General features: G+C 33.8%; 1 protein-coding gene across 6 annotated transcripts in view; it reads left to right on the forward strand.

Moving 5' to 3' along the window:
* The window catches only part of TOGARAM1 (TOG array regulator of axonemal microtubules 1), a 77840-nt gene that overhangs the window by 32813 nt on the left and 25737 nt on the right, over positions 1-19290 (forward strand). For 5 of the 6 annotated variants that reach the window (XM_077909161.1, XM_077909162.1, XM_077909163.1 and 2 more), the window contains 6 exons: positions 1332-1429; positions 5686-5838; positions 10198-10296; positions 11509-11684; positions 12152-12305; positions 15324-15477. In XM_077909161.1, coding sequence (XP_077765287.1) covers positions 1332-1429; positions 5686-5838; positions 10198-10296; positions 11509-11684; positions 12152-12305; positions 15324-15477 — 834 coding nt within the window. The remainder of the gene's footprint in view (positions 1-1331; positions 1430-5685; positions 5839-10197; positions 10297-11508; positions 11685-12151; positions 12306-15323; positions 15478-19290) is intronic. The other variant, XM_077909165.1, reaches the window with a different exon arrangement.

Raw genomic sequence — 19290 nt, forward strand, 5'->3', positions numbered from 1 at the left:
TGAAATTTTATGTTAAATATTCCTATAGCTGTAAGGTCCTATAAATAATTTGGAACATAGCTGGGTAGAAAAGTTCATTTTATACTATAATATTTAGAATTTGCTATTCCCTATGTTGTCTCATGGAATTATTCCCTTAGATACTGAACTCTGTAAGAAAGAGTTCAATATACCCTCATTTCTGGACCAAATTACCTTTAATGAATTTCATATTTCCACATTAAATTTAATAGATTTAAAACAGTTATTCTTATCCAGCTTGCGTCTTGCCTTACAAATCATGGCAAAGAAAGCTATTACTACCTCATGTGGAGCTTTCATCTTTAAGTGGGTTGGAAAGGAAAAACTCTTGGGAACCACTTTTCTAGAGATTAAAGTATTTTCTTTCATTCAAGTCAGATACATAGTATGAATGTAAATTTAAAAACCTGTCATCAATTCTAGAGAAATAATTCTTTTTTTTTTTTTTTTAAGATTTAATTTATTCATGAGAGACACAGAGAGAGAGGCAGAGACACAGGCAGAGGGAGAAGCAGGCTCCATGCAGGGAGCCTGATGTGGGACTCGATCCCGGGACTCCAGGATCATGCCCTGGGCCGAAGGCCGGCGCTAAACCGCTGAGTCACCCAAGGGATCCCTGAGAAATTATTCTTTAAAAATATTTAGCACTGACTTCTCACTAGGCCAATTAACAAATATGCTTACCCAACTACTAATAAATATACTCCTTTGTAAAATCTCTTTGTAATATCCATCACTGTCTTTTTGATATTACAACACTTAATTCATTTAAAAGTTTCTTTACATTCAGATTTAACATTCTTCAGTTGCTTTCTTTGTGGAAAAAAAAAAAAAAGAAAAAAGCCTGTTGGTCTTTATAATGTCAGAAAAGTTTAAAATAATAATCCAGGAAGAAAGTGGCATTTGCTAATCAACCTACTTGTTGCTTATCTCTAATATGTAGTGTAGTCAAGTCTCTTTTTTTGCATTATTACCTATAAGGAAAGATAGTATAGTAGATACATAGGAATCATTTGCTTTAGTTTCAGAATGAACTTTCTTTGGATCAGTTTTTTTTTTTTTTTTTTTTTTGGACCCAACAAAAGATTATAAAGTACAAGTTGGAGAATCTTCCCTGGCTTTGGCAATCCTCTCATGAATAATAAAGAATTGCTTATATGTTAAATGGTTGAGAGTTCAAAAAGTGAACTAGGAATACCAATAAATATTTTTAGCTATAGTTTTTCATAATGCTCCTGCCTTACTATATAAGAATGTTGAATTAGCTTTAGGCCTTAAATGCTTATTAAAATTACTTTGTTTCATTCTAGGTCAGATATATTTCCAACATTTGGAAAAAAACCTTGTCCAACAAGACTTTCTTCTGCAAAGAATAAAAACTCTGAAATAGACCAAAGCCTCATTGCAGGTATTTTATAACTTTTTAAAATGTGATTTATAAACAGTATGATTTTTAAATAATATCAAAAATGGTAAAAAAAAAAAATACATTTCAGATGTAGAATTTTTGTAGTTACCAGTTAAGACTAATCATCTCTTCAACTCCTTAAAAGGCCAAAAAGCAAGAATAAGTATTGTATTGTTCTTGGAAGTAAAAATATTTACCTAAATAATGGATCCCCCTTTAAGCCCATAGGTGTACCTATCCCTGGCTTTTCCATCTGGACATTTTGGTTTTTGATATGGAATGTGACCTGGCTGCCAGAGTTTTGAAAACCCTCAGGATGATTCTAATATGCAGCATAGTTTGGAAGCCACTAGGCATCACAAAAGACAATTTGTTTTAAAAACAACACTTAACTAGTAGTTAAGTTCATTTGTATCTTGTTAAGAATTTTGTGAACTAACTTGGCAGTCTCTAACATATAGAATTTTTCAGAAAATAGATTTAGTTATGGGTGGGGGGATGGATGGGGTAACTGGGTGATAGGCACTGAGGAAGGCACTTGATGGGATGAGCACTGGGTGTTATACTATATGTTGGCAAATTGAATTTAAATTTTAAAAATGTAAAAAAGAATAGACTTAGTTATTGGAAAATATTTGGATTCTGATCTATTTAGGATGGGAACTGTCTGTGATTCTTCCTTATGATTGGTAAAACTATATTGGATTATGAGTGAATTATATAACAAATTGGAATTTATTTTCACATGATCTCAGTATAAAAGTCCTAATGACTTTAAGGCTACTCTACCTTACATTATAATTTCCTCTCTAAAATATATATATGTATGTATTTAATTGTCTATTAAGATTTTTAAATTTCTTGCTCCTAAGTATGTCTTAATTTCATCTCCTCTTTTTAGTCTCCACTATCACTTTTACTCGTTTCTTACCTTCCTAGCTTCCTAAGATTTTTCTCCAGCTTCAGTTTCATTCTCTATAATCCATTCCCCACAATGCAAGTCAGACTGTGTTGTCCAGCCTTAATAATTCTTAGGACATTCTTCCTTTTTTTTTTTTTTTTTTTTTTTTTTAGGACATTCTTCTTTGATCTGTCCTTGTCTACCTCTCCAGCCTCAAATTTTAGTTCCTTCTTTGCATTTTTGTATTCCAGTTAAATCAGACCATTAAAGTACCGTTTCCTCTCTTTTTGCACTTGCACCTACCATTTCTTCTGGGTGAAATCTGGAATCCACACACACTTGATTAAGCTGTAAAAACAGTTCAGTTGCTTTCTCTGGAAACCTTTCCCATTCACAAACAAAATTGATTATTATCTCTTTTGTGATATCATTATATTTTGCACTGACATCTTTATAGTGATATTACCATTATTTTACTATTTTCGACTCTCAGATTCCCAGAGATTATTTACCTCTTATTACCTACCAAGTGCCTTCATAATCATGAATGTTTCATTCAACCATGCGTGCCTAATATATTGGCTTCCACAAACCTATTGTTCCACAAAGAGTTAGTTAATCTAGGCACAGGAAGACAGTGTATATGTGCTTTGGAGTCTGAAAGACCCCAGCTAGAATCCCAGTTTGGCCATATTCATGAGCTGAGCAAGTTATTTAACTGCTTTGAAACTCAGTTCCCTCATTTGGTAATGTAAACTGTGAGAAGGAGTAATAAACATATAAGTATAAGCACCTAATGCATAGTGAACATTTGGTATTCTCTTACAGGAGAAGACATATAACATATAAACTTACTCTTTAATCCTTTTTAAAGCCTGATTATTATAGTAAATTATTAATAACTTTATAAATATATAAGTTATGGTAGGCTGTGTCTTGTTTACAAAAGTGGAGCCTTTTATTGGAAGAATATCTTTGGAATTAGAAAAGAATAGATTTAGAAAACTTAGATTTGAGTTTTGCCCTGTCCTAGTAAGTCACTTGTTTTAGTGAAGTGTGAAAAAGTTCTTAAGCTAGTACATACTTCTATATATAGTATTTAGTGTTTGCCAAACTTGTCTAATATTTAGTATTACTCAAACTTGGCTAGTCCTAGGAATCACCAGGGATACTTATAACACAGATTCTGGGAACTCACAACTAATGAATCGATCTTCAGAATTAGAAATCTGTGTTTTTAACAAATAAATATTTCTAAGATCAAGTTTTGGAAACTTACTGTTGAGTTCACTATGAGATATTCTTGGTTAAATTTATTTATTTATTTATTTTTTGATTAAATTTAATTATGCCCTCAAAATGTAAATTTGCTAATGGTTTACGATTTTATAAACTTGGGTTTACATTTTCTGTTTTTGTGGGATAGGGTTTTGTTTTCAGTAAGCATATGATTCCTACAAATTTATCATTTAATTGGCAAATCATAAAAATGCTTAGAATAAAGACTATATGAAAACAAAATAAAAAATAGTTATGTAAAAACTGTAAATTGAATTTGTCTTTATATCATCATTTCCAATAATATTTCCACATCTAATCCACCACTACCTAGTATAGAACACAAATAAATGTGCTATAGGTAATTTATATAGGTAAATCTCCTGAATTATGTTATCTAAACTTCTTTCCTGTAGCATCGGATTAATAATACCAATTATTAACAGAAAGCATTTGCACCCAAAGCCAGTATCTTTTTTTTTTTTAATTTTTATTTATTTATGATAGTCACACACAGAGAATGAGAGAGAGAGAGAGAGAGAGAGAAGCAGGGACACAGGCAGAGGGAAAAGCAGGCTCCATGTACCGGGAGCCCGACGTGAGATTCGATCCCAGGTCTCCAGGATCGCGCGCTGGGCCAAAGGCAGGTGCTAAACCTCTGCGCCACCGATGGATCCCTGAAGCCAGTATCTTTATGAAGCTACCTTTACGAATTAACTATCAAAACTAAAAAGAGTGTATAGATATGTTACTCCCAGAAGCTCTCTATCATTTAACACTAGGTATTTTTTGACCCTCTTTGAACTGACTCAGTGCCTTTTACTCTACAATCCTCTGTTGCCCAGCTGCCACCAGCCACCCCTTCTCCCAACGATCCTATTTTTATTAAAAAAAAAAAAAAAACTACAATAATATTAAGAACAAATTGCATTTTGTCATTATTAAGTAATACTATTTGTAGGAGCTATATATATGTAAATAGATGATGACTAAATGTATATCATGTAGGATTTTCCATTTAGTAGGTAGATATTTTGTGGTTTTAATAGCTTCAAAGTATTGGTATAGGGTAGTCAGTTAAAACATTCAAACGAAGATTAAAATTTATTATGTTGTTAAAAGGAAGCTCATGTTAGGGTTTTAATTTTTTTTTTTAAAGATTTATTTATTTATTTTGGGCGATGGGCAGGGGGGCAGAGAGAGAGAAAGAATCTCAAGCACATTCCTGCTGATTATGGAGCCTGATGCAGGGCTCAGTCTCAACACCCTGAGATCATGACCTGAGCCAAAATCAGGAGTTGGATGCTTAACTGATTAAACCACTCACGTGCCCTGGTTTCTTTTATTTTTAGTTAGGAATATAACATTTACATGGGTATTTACAGTATGCTAGATACTATGCTAGGCCTTTACATGTATTTTTTTCACTTAATCCTCACAGTGATTCTGAAAGAGGTAATATATCATCCCCATTTTACAAATAAAATTAAGTGTCTTGCCCAGGTTCTCTCAGCAGTTTAAGTGGCAATGCTATAATTTAAAGCCAGGAGGCATGATTCTAGATTCTGACCTCAGTCATTGTATAGTATACTCCTTCACCAGCTAGACCATTATAGACCCATTACACAAGAGTGGGAGGAAATAGAGAAATGGAATATCTCTCAGGATAGAGTTTAAAAATTCTAGATTTATAAATTTTTCTTTTTGCTCTAAAGTTTCATATGTCATTTAAACATTAAATGCCTATCATTTTAAATATATTTATATTTGATTATCTCTTCCAAACACTGAATTTTGTATTTCATTGTAATTTTAAAGCCTGTTTTATAAAATGTTTTAGATATAGCTAATAATAAAAATGTTCTTAACTGCTAGTAAAAGGTATAACAAAATTTAAAATAAAACTTTAAATTACTATAATGTTATAATTTCTAATATTATGTCACTGACCTCTTTAAAAGTTTATAAGGCAAGGTAGCTTTAGAAGGGAGATATGCAACTATCTGTAATATTACCTGAATCATTTTTCAAATATTTACATACATACATAAATATTTTAATGTATTTTATTTTATAGGGATTACAACATCCAATGTAAGCATTATTGGTCAACGTATGAACTATGGGTTTGGATGTGGTGATTTTGAAGATGATAGGTCCCATGACATTTCACCTAGTGTTTTCAAAATACAAAATAAGGAACACCCAAGATACTATAAACATACAAAAGGTTAGTAAATTTCACAGGTTAATTTTTAAGATTGAATGTCTCTAAATCCTGAATTAAATGTCTCAGAGTATCTCACTAAGCATGCCAATAAACTGAGATTTCTCAGTTTTGAGATTTTTCTTACCCTTCTGCTGATGTGTCATTGCTTCAATAATTTTGCCAAATAGAACATACAGGTTCATGTATTGGTTAATGGACTGGCCTGAAAAGCCAAAGCAGGGGGTGATTACCTGAAAGATTAAAACTAGGGAATTTCTTCTGACCTCTACCTCCTCAGATTATACACACACACGTTTTACAAGACATTTTACCACTAAAATGGGGCAGGAAAATCATGTAAATAAATAAAGCCCAGGGGATCCCTGGGTGGCACAGCAGTTTGGCGCCTGTCTTTGGCCCAGGGCGCGATCCTGGAGACCCGGGATCGAATCCCACGTCGGGCTCCCGGTGCATGGAGCCTGCTTCTCCCTCTGCCTGTGTCTCTGCCTCTCTCTCTCTCTCTCTCTCTCTCTCTCTGTGACTATCATAAATAAATAAAAATTAAAAAAATAATAATAATAAATAAATAAAGCCCAAATGCCTACTTAGATTGTAACCATGGAATAAAACTGTGGAAACACAACTATAGTTTTCCTGTGGTAGAACCTGGGAAGGCTTCTTTATTATCACTAACCATTATTAATAATTTACATTCTTTTTCTTTTTCTTTAAATTTAGTGTAGCAATTAACTCTTCTGTGACTGCTGTGTCCATTTTTTCAGAGATCCTATTATAGCTACATTTTTAAAACTTATCCTTAGGGTAAAGAGGAAGTTATTTTAAAGGGTATAAATATCTAAACAGTGTAATTAGAAGTCACTGTATTTAAGTATTTAATCTAGTAACTGTAAGGAACTGTCATTTTCTTATTTGTAGCAATTGTGAGTGTAATAGGTCAACTTTATTATTTCTGATCATCTGAAGTTATATATATGTGTGTAGGCAGTCAGACATTTTAGGACACATGTATTTTTTGTGGAAATAAATTGAGTAAAGGGAAGTTGCTGGGATGATTTTCTTTCTTTCTTTCTTTTTTTTTTTTTTTTTGTAAAATTTTAAAGTTTCATCCATGATATAATTTAGTATCTGTTCTTTGTGGAAGGTTTCTTCTCTTATTGTTTTTACAAAAGAGAATGACAAAGTTCTTTTCCTATTTATATATGTATTTTATTTCTCATGTAAAGAGGGTATAACTCATACCCTAACATAATTTTTTAATTTTCTTTTTTTTTTAAAGATTTTATTTATTCATGAGAGAGAGAGAGAGAGAGAGAGAGAGAGAGAAGCAGAGACATAGGCAGAGGGAGAAGCAGGCTCCATGCAGGGAGCCCGACAAGGGACTTGATCCTGGGACACCAGGATCACACCCTGGGCCGAAGGCAGGCACTAAACCACTGAGCCACCCAGGGATCCCCTTAATTTTCTTTTTTTAAAAATTATTTTGAAATAATTGCTAAATATGTTCATTCACTACTAGTGTACCCTTTTTTTTGAACCATAGTAATATTTATATCTTTTGACCAGCAGTTATTTCTACTCCAGAAAATTGCTTCACACTCACACTTCCAATTCTAAACCAAATGCCTACTATATCTGTATGGTCAATAAGAATGAACATGTTTAAAAACCAAACTTACCTTCCTTTCCAGGCCTGCTCTTCTTCCTTTGTTTTCATTTTTATTAGTAGCATTACCATTTTCCCAGTTATGGGGACTTACAACTTTAGAATCATCTTTGTCTACTTCTCCTTACTCTCCAAGTTCAGGCAATGACCCATCCTGCCAGTTCTGTTTAATCTGCGCCTTCATTACTTCTTTCCTGGTTAATTGCAATAGCCTTCTGTTAAGATATCTTCCTTCTTATTTTATCCATTTTTTACTCCATACTGCATACCCTTCCAGAATTAGCTTTTTGAAATATGGTTACCATCTCCATACTCAATATGGAACTACTTGAGTAGTTCCCAATTCCCACAGAATAAATTTTGTGCTCTGTGGCATAATTTTTAAAACCTTTAGTAATCTTGCCTCAGCTTAACTTTCTTTCACTCCTCTTTTCATTCACCGTGCTCTGGCATTCTTTTTTTTTTTTTTTTCTGGCATTCTTAATACTAGAAGTTTTCTTAGTTAGCATGTGCGGTTGGCCTAAATACAGTTTCCAATCTTAATGGTTCACATCATGTGGGCTTTTGGATACTGGCTTGAAATCCATTTCTTCAGAAAGCTTTCCCCACTTAACTGGCCTAAAATACTTAATTTTACATTTCTGTCTTCTAACCTACAGTAAATTAATGTTACTAATTTTTAGAGAGATATATTATGTAACAGCTGCAGTTTAGGTACTTCTAAGATATTTTTAGGATAGCAAAGACAGTTTTGTCATAGTTTAAATTCAAATAATAGTTTAAATAATATAAATTAAAAGTATTAATAGTATAATAGTATAAATTAGAAGTAAAGATATGGTCATCTTTATATTCCTGTTAGGCTTTGCATGTAATGGTGTCTGTTGTCACATGTTAAATGCATGAAATGGTGATGAGCCAACCCAAACTAACAATGTAGCCTTGGATACAGTCATTCAAACATTGCATCCTTGAATAATCAGGTTAAAATGAATTTTGAGTGCAGTGCTGAAGGGAATAAAACAACTTCTGAAAGAAATATCAACAATGGATGGTATATGTGAATGGATTCATTTTGCAAGAAACCCCAGACAGTTTTAGGATTGATTAGCTTGGGGATCCCTGGGTGGCTCAGCAGTTTAGCACCTGCCTTTGGCCCAGGGTGTGGTCCTGGAGTCCCAGGATTGAGTCTTACATTGGGCTCCTGCATGGAGCCTGCTTCTCCCTCTGCCTGTGTCTCTGCCTCTCTCTCTCTCTCTCTCTCTCTCTAATGAATAAATAAATAAAATCTTTAAAAAAAAAAAAAAAGGATTGATTAGCTTTCAGAACCACTTCTTCCCATTCCACTCCTCTGCTGGATGTTCCTTTGAACCTGCCCATTTTCTACATACAAATGTAGAGCCCTAGTTAATGACTTGAGAAATGATTAGTGATGGTTGCTTGGAGTGTTAGCAAACTAGGTGTTATAAATTAATATTCTCTTTTTCTCTATTTGGATGAATGAGATAGAAGTAACAAAAAAGTTATATAAAAGTACTTTATACGTCAAGAGTCTTTTAAGCTTAGTTTTTCTTTGTATTTTAGAATTGAGACTCAATGAGCAACATTCTTTCAGATTTTCTTTGTTTACAAGAAAATAAAGTGTAAAAAGTAGAAGTAACATTAAAAATGACTAGTTATATCAGCTTCTGTGATAAATGAAATTAAACTACTTAAAGATTACATGTTCTTTATATATTTCCTCATGAGGTTTGTCTAATTCAGTCATCTCTTTTTTTTTTAATTTTTTTATTTATTTATGATAGTCACATAGAGAGAGAGAGAGAGAGAGAGAGAGAGAGGCAGAGACATAGGCAGAGGGAGAAGCAGGCTCCATGCACCGGGAGCCTGATATGGGATTCGATTCCGGGTCTCCAGGATCGCGCGCCCTGGGCCAAAGGCAGGCGCCAAACCGCTGCACCACCCAGCGATCCCTATTCAGTCATCTCTTGACAGACTATGTATACACTTTATGTTTGCGGATGAATGTTGAGCAAATTGTTCCATTTGCTTAGATAGGCTTTCCTTTGTCACTGACCACCATTGAGGCTACCTGAGGTTTCTATTTGTTGACCCTAATTCAATTATATTTTGCTTTTTTTTTTTCTTGTAACATTCATCTAACATATTTATTGAATACATACTATATGCCCTACTAAGAGGCTCTGGAAAAGAATGATAATCAAAACCAGAAATGGGCCCTATCTCCATAGAGCTTACAGTCTAGTAGTAGAATAATTAAATAAGTAATCACAAACTGAGGTGAAAGTTAATCTGTACTTTTTACTAGAAAAGTACAGATTGCTGTGAGATTGACTTGGTCTGTTTTCAGAAGTCAGAGGCTTTCCTTCATGGTTATGGTTACCCTTTTGTTGCTCAGTTATCATTCTGTGATTATTATGTACGTTTTTCATTCTTAACTCTGGCATGTGTAAACTCCTTAGGGGAAAGATTTCTTTTTTCTCTACTGCCTAGTCCATACGAAGTATTCTAATTTCAAATATTTATTGAATTACTAAATAAGTGTGAACAAATAAATTGTAAAATTTGTGTATGAAATAAAATCTCTGTTTTAAAGGACATGTTCCAACCTCCTAAAATACTATATAATAACAATTTTTAAATGTTGGGTTTTTTTTTTGTTTGTTTTTTTTTAGCATTTACAGGGTCATCATCAAATTTACAGCAAATTCCCAGTTTTGACTTCACATCCACAAATACCTTCCCAGAAGACTCAGTAGTTGTTGTTGGAAAAGGTATTTCCAAGTTATTTAGCTTGTTAATCATATGTGTTCTCCGCACATAAGCAAAGGATATCATTAAAAACAGAGAAAGGTGTGATTCAAGTGTTGATTAGAACTTTTTTTATTAGAACTTTCTTTTTAAAAAGTCATTATATTGAAAAAATTAGGAGTACTTAATTTTACATTTCTGTCTCCTAACCTAACAGTAAATTGATGTTAGTAATTTTCAGAGCAATGTATTATGTGACAGCTTCAGTCTAGGTACTTCTAAGATATTTTTAGGATAGCTAAGACAGTTTTATCATATTTTAAGTTCAAATAATAGCCCTTATTTATCATTTATCAGCTTAGTAATTGATATAATTTTATTATTTTCCATAGAGCCTAGACAAGTCAAAATTAACCCTTGTTATATATATTTTGGAGGGCTAGGGGACCTTTGGAACAATATATTTGCAAATAAAACTTTTTTCTTTTAAACTTTAAGTATAATTGACAAATAAAATTGTAAGCATTTAAAATGATTATTTGATATCCACATACATTGTGAAAGTTTTCCCCATCATTAATTACCACATCTCAATTAGTTTCATTTTTAATAAAAAAACTAAAATGTGATGATAAACATTGAAGATACACATCTTATTTTTGGTAAATACAGTGGAATAGAATGAAATGCTTGGAAAGCTTTCCTAATTGTTTGGTAGAGTCTCATGAATTTAATTTGAGACGCTTCTCAGATTGGCTTCAACCTATCCTTGCAAACTTAGTTTCTGTTATTCCTCTGTTTGCCTTGTACCCAACCAAACTAAGTTATTTACTTCACATACATGCTTTATACTTGTTCAGCTCTGCTTGTAAGCATTCCCATCTCATAGGATGTCCCCTCCTTTTTCACTTACCTGTCCAAATCCATTGTGTCTTCCAATCCCAGCTCAAATCCTTGTTCCTTGAAATCATTTTAAACACCCAGCTCATACCAACCTTTCCTTCATGTGAACTAATTATTACAATATGTAGTTCTCATTTAATATTGTGAAATGGCCAGTGATACCTCCTATGCGATTGTCCTGTTAGGGTATTTGTTTTTATATTTTTTATTTAACATGTTTCTTGCTAACTATATTACTTATTTCTTAAAGTCAAGAGCCTTGTGTTTAACTTTGTTATCAAAGTGACATCACATAAATACTTAATGGCAATTTGATGGTTGGTTAATTTCAGGTGTATTTGGAAGTCCAAATTCAGCACCAGCGGCCTGCAGCCAATCACTAATACCTTCTGTGGAAAATGGAGATACATTTTCAATTAAACAAAGCATTGAACCGCCATCAGGAATTTATGGAAGAGCAGTCCAGCAAAGTATTCCATCATGTATTGATATTGAGAATGAAAAAGATGTAAGGTTATTTGCTGATTATTAGGATAAACTGAAGCCTATGTTCATCAGATTTTGGGTGAAGGTGTTTTGATTAAAATTTTTAAAATCTCAGGATAATTGAAATTTCTGATCCTTAATCATTTAAGTAATGGATTATTCATCTTTCCAGCAAATACATTCTCATTCTGGTATAAAATATCTAGTGTATTTTATACTATACATGTACTTTATATATATATGTATGTATGTACATATTCAACAATCTTCTAGGACACTCTAGGACTAACAGACTGGTATCCTCAAGCGCAAATTTAGTTACGATATTAGTGCTATGTAATTCAATTTTGGAATTCCTGAAATAAGGGCTAAAAAATGTATAGTTTATTTTTTTGTATGTAGACACTTTATATAAAGTTTTCTGAGATATAGTTATTTTAAATGTCAAACTCCCTGAATACTTTCAGATATTTCAACTTTTTCATTCAGATTAAAATTTCTATTTCAAAATCTACTTATGACAAGATGAGACAAAAGAGAAAAGAGGAAAAAGAACTTTTTGACATTAAAGATTGTGAAAAGAAGGAACAGAATTCCTGGGAGCGAATGAAACATACAGGAACTGAGAAAATGACATCCGAAAGTAAGTGTAATTTAACTTTTGGTGTGTTTTTTAACTGATAATATTCTAAAGATCGTGTACCTGTGCTTTAACTGAAGGCTAATAATGCAATATGTTGAACTATAGCACTGAAATTTGCAAGACCAAGTATCTTCTATTATAATAAATACTATTTCTCATAAAAAGGAAGTTGATTGATTGTTTTTCTCCCTGTTAGACTTAAGTATTTTTGGAGATGAGGTGGGAATATCAAAAATGAGAGTTCCCCTTTAGAAAATATTGTCCTCAGGCCTCCATTGAAAGGGGGGACTTATTTAAAAAAGTCACCATCTTTAGTATTTTCAGATTCAGGTAAGTAAATTATTTAAATATAAAGAATACTGTCACAAATGCTGGTTAAGCTGAAGAGAACCATATGGTTAATTGCATTTGTGATGAAAAGAGCACTAAACTAGTAGGAGTCAGTACACAGACCTGGCTTCATAATTATCAGGCCTGCCTTTTAATGAACTTTGTAACCTGGAAATAGGCCTCAATATTCTGCCTCTATAAATATCCAAATTATCTCAAACATCCAGATTATCTCAAAACTCTCCTCTGTACTCCCTACAAATAGCCCTTTTTCACTAGGGAGTGGTATCCTATTTTATAGCTGAGGTTAAAAGAAATCGTGAAGTTGATTTATATTAGATCGTGATTTTAAAAAAAGCATTGTATTTATCACTTATTCAACCTACTGTTCTGTACTTACTGGGTTCTCTGTACCTGTCGAAGAGTGACTTCCATGTTTTCAGTGCTATTTTTAAAAATATTAAATAGGTCTTAGGTATAGTGGCAACTTGGAAAAATCAGAGATTGAAATAAAAAAATCACATGAACTATAATAAACATTAAGAATTATTGCTTATTATTTTTGTTTATTATTTAATGTTACTGAAGAGTAAACCGAACTATCATAAACATTTTAAAATTTATGTTGGGTCTGAAGTCTAGGTATCAACAAAAAAAACCCAAAAATCTAGAAAAAAATAAATATATAAATGTGATCTTGGACAACATACTTAATAGCTCTCAAAGATAAATGTAAAAGAGATTTGAACTAGATGACTGTCTGATTTATCCTAGTTTGTATTTCTTTTGTAATGCAAGAAGTTTAGAAAACTTGTTAAAATTCTGTATTCTCGGGACGCCTGGGTGGCTCAGTGGTTGAGCATCCGCCTTTGGCTCAGGGTGTAATCTTGGAATCCTGGGATAAAATCCCACATCGGGCTTCTGGCATGGAGCCTGCTTCTCCCTCTGCCTGTGTCTCTGCCTCTCTCTCTTTCTCTCTGTCTCTCATGAATAAATAAATAAAATATTTCTTTAAAAAATTATGTATTCTCAAAACTAATAATCGTTAAGTATGACTGATGACAGATATTGACCTGTAAAATTACTGGTTAAACATATCCTTAAAAAACCAGTTAAATGTAGGCATTTGTGAAGTTTAAGTCTATTTGCTAACATTCTTAAATAATTTCACTATTTATTAATGTCATAAAATCTTGGGGGAGAAAACCCACCAAACTTCTTACCTAGACCCTAAAAATACTGGCTAGTACTGTTAACAGTAGGAAGAGAAGTGCAGATAGTAGCAAATAGTACAAATTGATAAATATGTTTATGATAGTCATTTTCTAGTGCCTGATATTACCTTTTTAAAAAATATCTCTTAACATGAAAAAATAATAAATTTTTACCCATTTACAAAAGCCAATACAAGAGTGCCTGGGTGGCTCAGTCGGTTAAGGTCCTACTCTTGATTTCACCTCAGGTCATGATTTTAGGGTTGTGGGATCAAGCCTCACATTGGGCTCTGCTCTGAATTTGAGATCCTTGAGATCCTTTTCTTTTCCCCTCCCTCTCCCCAACTTCCCACTTGCACATGGTGTGCTCTCTCTCTTTCAAATAAATACATAAATCTTTTTTAAAAAATGACAATTCACATTTTATGTGATCTTTTTGATCTTTTCCTAACACCTCTACTGCAGGTGTCTTACATTGTTTGGTGCCCCGAGGGCATTACCCTAAGCACTCAATGACAATGATTTGTTTTCTTACTGTGTAAGACAATGCCTTACATTTGGAAAATAGTTTATAAATGTTTGATATGGAAAAAATATCATTCTTATTACCACACCTGGTCTTAGGATTTGTAATAGACCATTAATTTAACACTGGTCACAAAAAAAAATTGGTATTTTTGGAATTCAGCTAGAATTCTTTACCCTGGGGCTTCTGGGTGGCGCAGTGGGTTAAACATCTGACTCTTGGTCAGCTCAGGTCATGATCTTTGGATCCTGAGATCTAGTCCCCCTGGCAGGCTCCATCCTCAGTGTGGAGTCTTGCTTGTCCCTCTCCCTCTGTTCCTCTGCCTGTGCTGGAACTCTCTCTCTCTCTCTCTTTCTCTCTCTCTCTCTCATTAATAAAATCTTAAAAAAATTTTTTTATACGGGTGCTATGAAGTTTCATTTTCAGCTGTCAGTTGTATAGTAAAACGAGTGTACATCCACATGTTTTTTTAAAATGGGACCATAATACTTCTTACTGATTTTTGGCTCTTAAAGCTAGACTTTTTTTTTTTTTTTTTAATTTATGATAGTCACACAGAGAGAGAGAGAGAGAGAGAGGCAGAGACATAGGCAGAGGGAGAAGCAGGCTCCATGCACTGGGAGCCCGACGTGGGATTCGATCCCGGGTCTCCAGGATCGCATGCCCTGGGCCAAAGGCAGGCGCCAAACCGCTGCCACCCAGGGATCACTTAAAACTAGACTTTTATTATATGACTCATGACTGTGAAAAACCACTTATATATTTGTATTTGATATAATTTAATAATTTTGTATATAAAAAGTAAAGTTTTAAATAGGGTATTACATTTTTGTTAAAGATTAAATTGATAATTTTAGTTTCCGTAAGAAATATTCATGGAATCTGGTCAGAATATCCTTTGTATCAGAGTTCTCTGATGCTTTATTTAATATGGTTTTTTTGTTTTAGGTGAAGCCTCTCCTGGAGCTGTTCCACAGTATAAAGAAAGGATGTCTTCTGTCACTCATAGTCCAGAAATAATGGATACATCGGAACTACGGCCGTTTTCCAAACCAGAAATAGCGCTGACAGAAGCCCTTAGGCTTTTAGCTGATGAAGATTGGTAAGTTCATCATCCTTACCTTAAAACTAGGCTGAGTTCCAGAAGTTTTCTGAAAATTTTTTATTGAAAACTTTGAAACATTTCCTATTAAAATAGTCTTAGAAATGATTATTATAGTTCTTAGACAGTCTGTTTGTTTCAACATATTAATATAACTGAACTCTGATCCTAATAGCACTGTATTACTACCAGTTATAATTTATATACCATAAGGACATAGTTTAGCTTTATTATGGATTACATTAACTTTTTGGTACTAGAATACAAATCTCACTATTTCTCCAAGTGTCTCTTTGTGAAATACATCATGTAACAACCCTGGAAATACTTATCTGTTACTAGCATAGCTGCAGCAGCCACTCAACCCAGCCCAGTTGGAGTGTATACTGGCTGCACTTGTCCCATTTCCTTCCCTTCTCCTCCAGTATCTCTCTGCATCCCCATCCTCCATATCCTCACTTTTATTTCTACTAGACTATATTCATCAACATTAAAATGTGCTATAATATCTCTTATTTTTTATAAAACCACCCTAAACTGCACATCTTCACGTTTCTTTTATTCCCCTTTTTTTAGTCAAGTCCTCCAAAAGGCTGGCTCATTGTCTACTTTTTTCTCATATTCTCTTCTCAACGTTTAATTCTCTCTTAAACACATGTCTCCCCACCATGACACTCCATCAATAAAACTATGAAAGTGATCATCTTGCTAAATCTATACTGGTTACTTATTAGCAGCCATCTTAGCCTTTTAGCAACATTTGACACAATCGACACACTTTTTGTGATTTCACCTTGGAAAAATCAGAGTCTATTGGTTCTTTTCTTGTTTTAGTATGTTCTTATTCCTTTTGTTGGTTTGATATAGCTATGTTCCAAAACTTTGCTTACAAGAAAATCTGATGGAACCAGATCTGATCTGTGAGTCAGAGTTTGCCAACCCTTTTCCTAAATGATTACATTCAGCTGAATGTATGTCTGGATACTGGGTATCTTCTTGAGCTCTAAGCTTATAATCCATCTGCCTACTTGACAGTTTCACTTTGATGCTTATAGACATTTTAAGTTTAACATATCCAAAATAGAACTCTTGATTTCCCAGTTCCTGCCAAGGTGAGTTAACAGGCATAAGATTTGTCTACATATCTGAAAGAACTAAAGAAATTTGTATAAAATATATGAAACGGTGGTTTTCAAAATATTCTTCACTAGACAATGAAAAATAGTGATCCTTGAGAGACAGGAAACAAACAAGGTGAACTCTACAATTGCCCTGACTTACTTTCTGCAGAGTTTCCAGGTCACAGCTCAAAGAAAGGAAAACTGTGTAAATACCACAGAGTTGAAAATGGAGCTGAGAGTTTAGGAGGGTTCCAAGGTAACTAGAGTTTGCAAGGCAGAGTGCTAGAGAGGATGAAGCTTCACAAAAAACTCTGAAGACCTTCAGAGGATTCTTCTCAAATATTAGCTGAATGCTAGTCAGGGCATAAATGTACATAAATTACCTGAAGTTAGAGCTAGAATGGAGTTATTACAGGGAACAATCCCTGAATACTTCTTATTCCCATCAGCACAGTGGAAAACTTCATAATTCACAGGGCATCGAGCAGAAAACTCAGAAGAGTTTTGCTTCTTAGTGTGGAAAAATAAACCGTAGGCTAAAGGCTGGTTTGGCCCTGTTTATTAACAAAGCATAAAAGCAAGGCCTAAAAGGATCAAATTTATCAAATAACCTTATTCCATCCCAGAACAAAGCTCTAAAATGATTTAGGAATACAAAACTATCTCAGGTGAAATACTATGTGACTGATACCCAATAAAAAATTACCAGGCATGGGCAGCCCCGGTGGCTCAGTAGTTTAGCACCACCTTCGGCCCAGGGCGTGATCCTGGAGACCTGGGATCGAGTCCCATGTCGGGCTCCCTGCATGGAGCCTACTTCTCCCTCTGCCTGTGTCTCTGCCTCTCTTTCTCTCTCTCTCTCTCTCTCTGTGTGTGTGTGTGTGTGTCTCGTGAATAAATAAATTAAAAATCTTTAAAAAAAAATTACCAGGCATGCAAAGCAGCTGGGAAATACAACCCATACTGAGAAGGAAAAAAAGCCAACTATTGAAACCAATCCAAAAATGATACAGATGCTAGAATTAGTCAGCAAGGACATTATAGCTATAGTAATAATTCTCTTCCATGTGTTAAAGAAGCTACAGGAAAGACATGGACAGAGAAACAGCTGTCAGACAACTTGCAAAATCCCTTTTGCCATATAATATAACACGATTGAGGGAAATAATATCCCCTTATATTCACACTCAAGGCGGGAGGGTATTATCGGGTGGTATATATCAGGGGGCAGGAATCATGGGTGCCATCTTAGAATTCTGTATTTCACATTGAGAATAAAAAGGATTACTTTATAATGATAATGATAAAAAGGTTAATTCATCAAGTGATGCTGATTTTATTTATCATATAACAGAATTTTATTAGTACATTAAGCAGAAACTGGTAGAACTGCCAGAAGAAATAAATTTCTTAATTATGGTTGGAACTTCAACAACCTTCTCTTATTAATTGATAGAACTAGAAGAAAGAAATCAGTGAGGATATAGAAGACTTGAATGACATGATTGGCTAGCTTGACCTAATGGCATTTAGAGAATGCTCCACTTAAAACAACAGAATTTACATTCTTTTCAAGTCCGCAAGGAACATTTACCAAGAATGATATTTTGGAACATAAAATAAGTAATTTAAAAGGATTCAGATTATGCACATTTTGTTCTTCAACTACAGTGGAATTAAATTAGAAATTAGGAATAGATACCTGGAAAATCTCTAAATGTTTTGAAATTAGCACACTTAGAAGCAAGCATGGATCTAAGAAAGCAATCAAAAGGGAAGTTAGGGCAACCCCGGTGGCCCAGCGGTTTGTGCTGCCGTCAGCCCTGGGCATGATCCTGGAGACCCGGGATTGAGTCCCACATTGGTCTCCCTGCATGGAGCCTGCTTCTCCCTCTACCTGTGTCTCTGCCTCTCTTTCTCTGAGTCTCTCGTGAATAAATAAATAAAATTTTTCTTTTTCTTTTTTTTTTTAAAAGGGGGAAATTAGGAAGTATTTTGTAACTGTTCTTTTTTTTTTTTTTTTTTAAGTAGGCTCCATGCCCAGCTTTAGAGCCCCACACAGGGCTTGAAATCATGACCCTGACTAAAATCAAGACCTGAGCCAAGATCAAGTGTTGGATGCTCAACCAACTTGAGCCACTCAGGCACCCCCAGAGTATTTTGAATTTAATGAAATTAAAAATAAAACATACTAAGAATTATGAGATGCAGCTAAATTACAGGGAAATTTATAGTACCATAACACCCGTATTACAGAAGAAGAAACATTTTATATCAATGACTTCAGCTTTCACCTTAACCTAGAAACAGAAGAGCAAATGAAGCCCAAAATAAAAGGAATAATAAAGATTGCACGAGAACTCAAGAAAATAGAAAACAAACAGTAGAGGAAATCAGTGAAAGCAAAAGCAGGTTCTTGGAGATTAAGTTATAAACCTATAATCAAGCAAAAAAAAAAAAACGGTTACAAGTCAGGAATGAGAGAATGAACATTATTACTAATTATATAGCCCTTAAACAAATAATAAAGGAATATGATAAATAGCTTTATGTCCATTAGTTTAACAACTTAATTAAATGGACAAATTCTTTGAAGGATACAAACTACTAAAACTTACTAAAAAAAAAAAAAGTAGCAAACCTGTGTAGTCCATTATGTATTAAGGACATTGAAATTGGGTTTAAAACTTTT

This window comes from Canis aureus, chromosome 9 (genome assembly GCF_053574225.1).
Source record: "Canis aureus isolate CA01 chromosome 9, VMU_Caureus_v.1.0, whole genome shotgun sequence".
Taxonomy (NCBI): domain Eukaryota; kingdom Metazoa; phylum Chordata; class Mammalia; order Carnivora; family Canidae; genus Canis; species Canis aureus.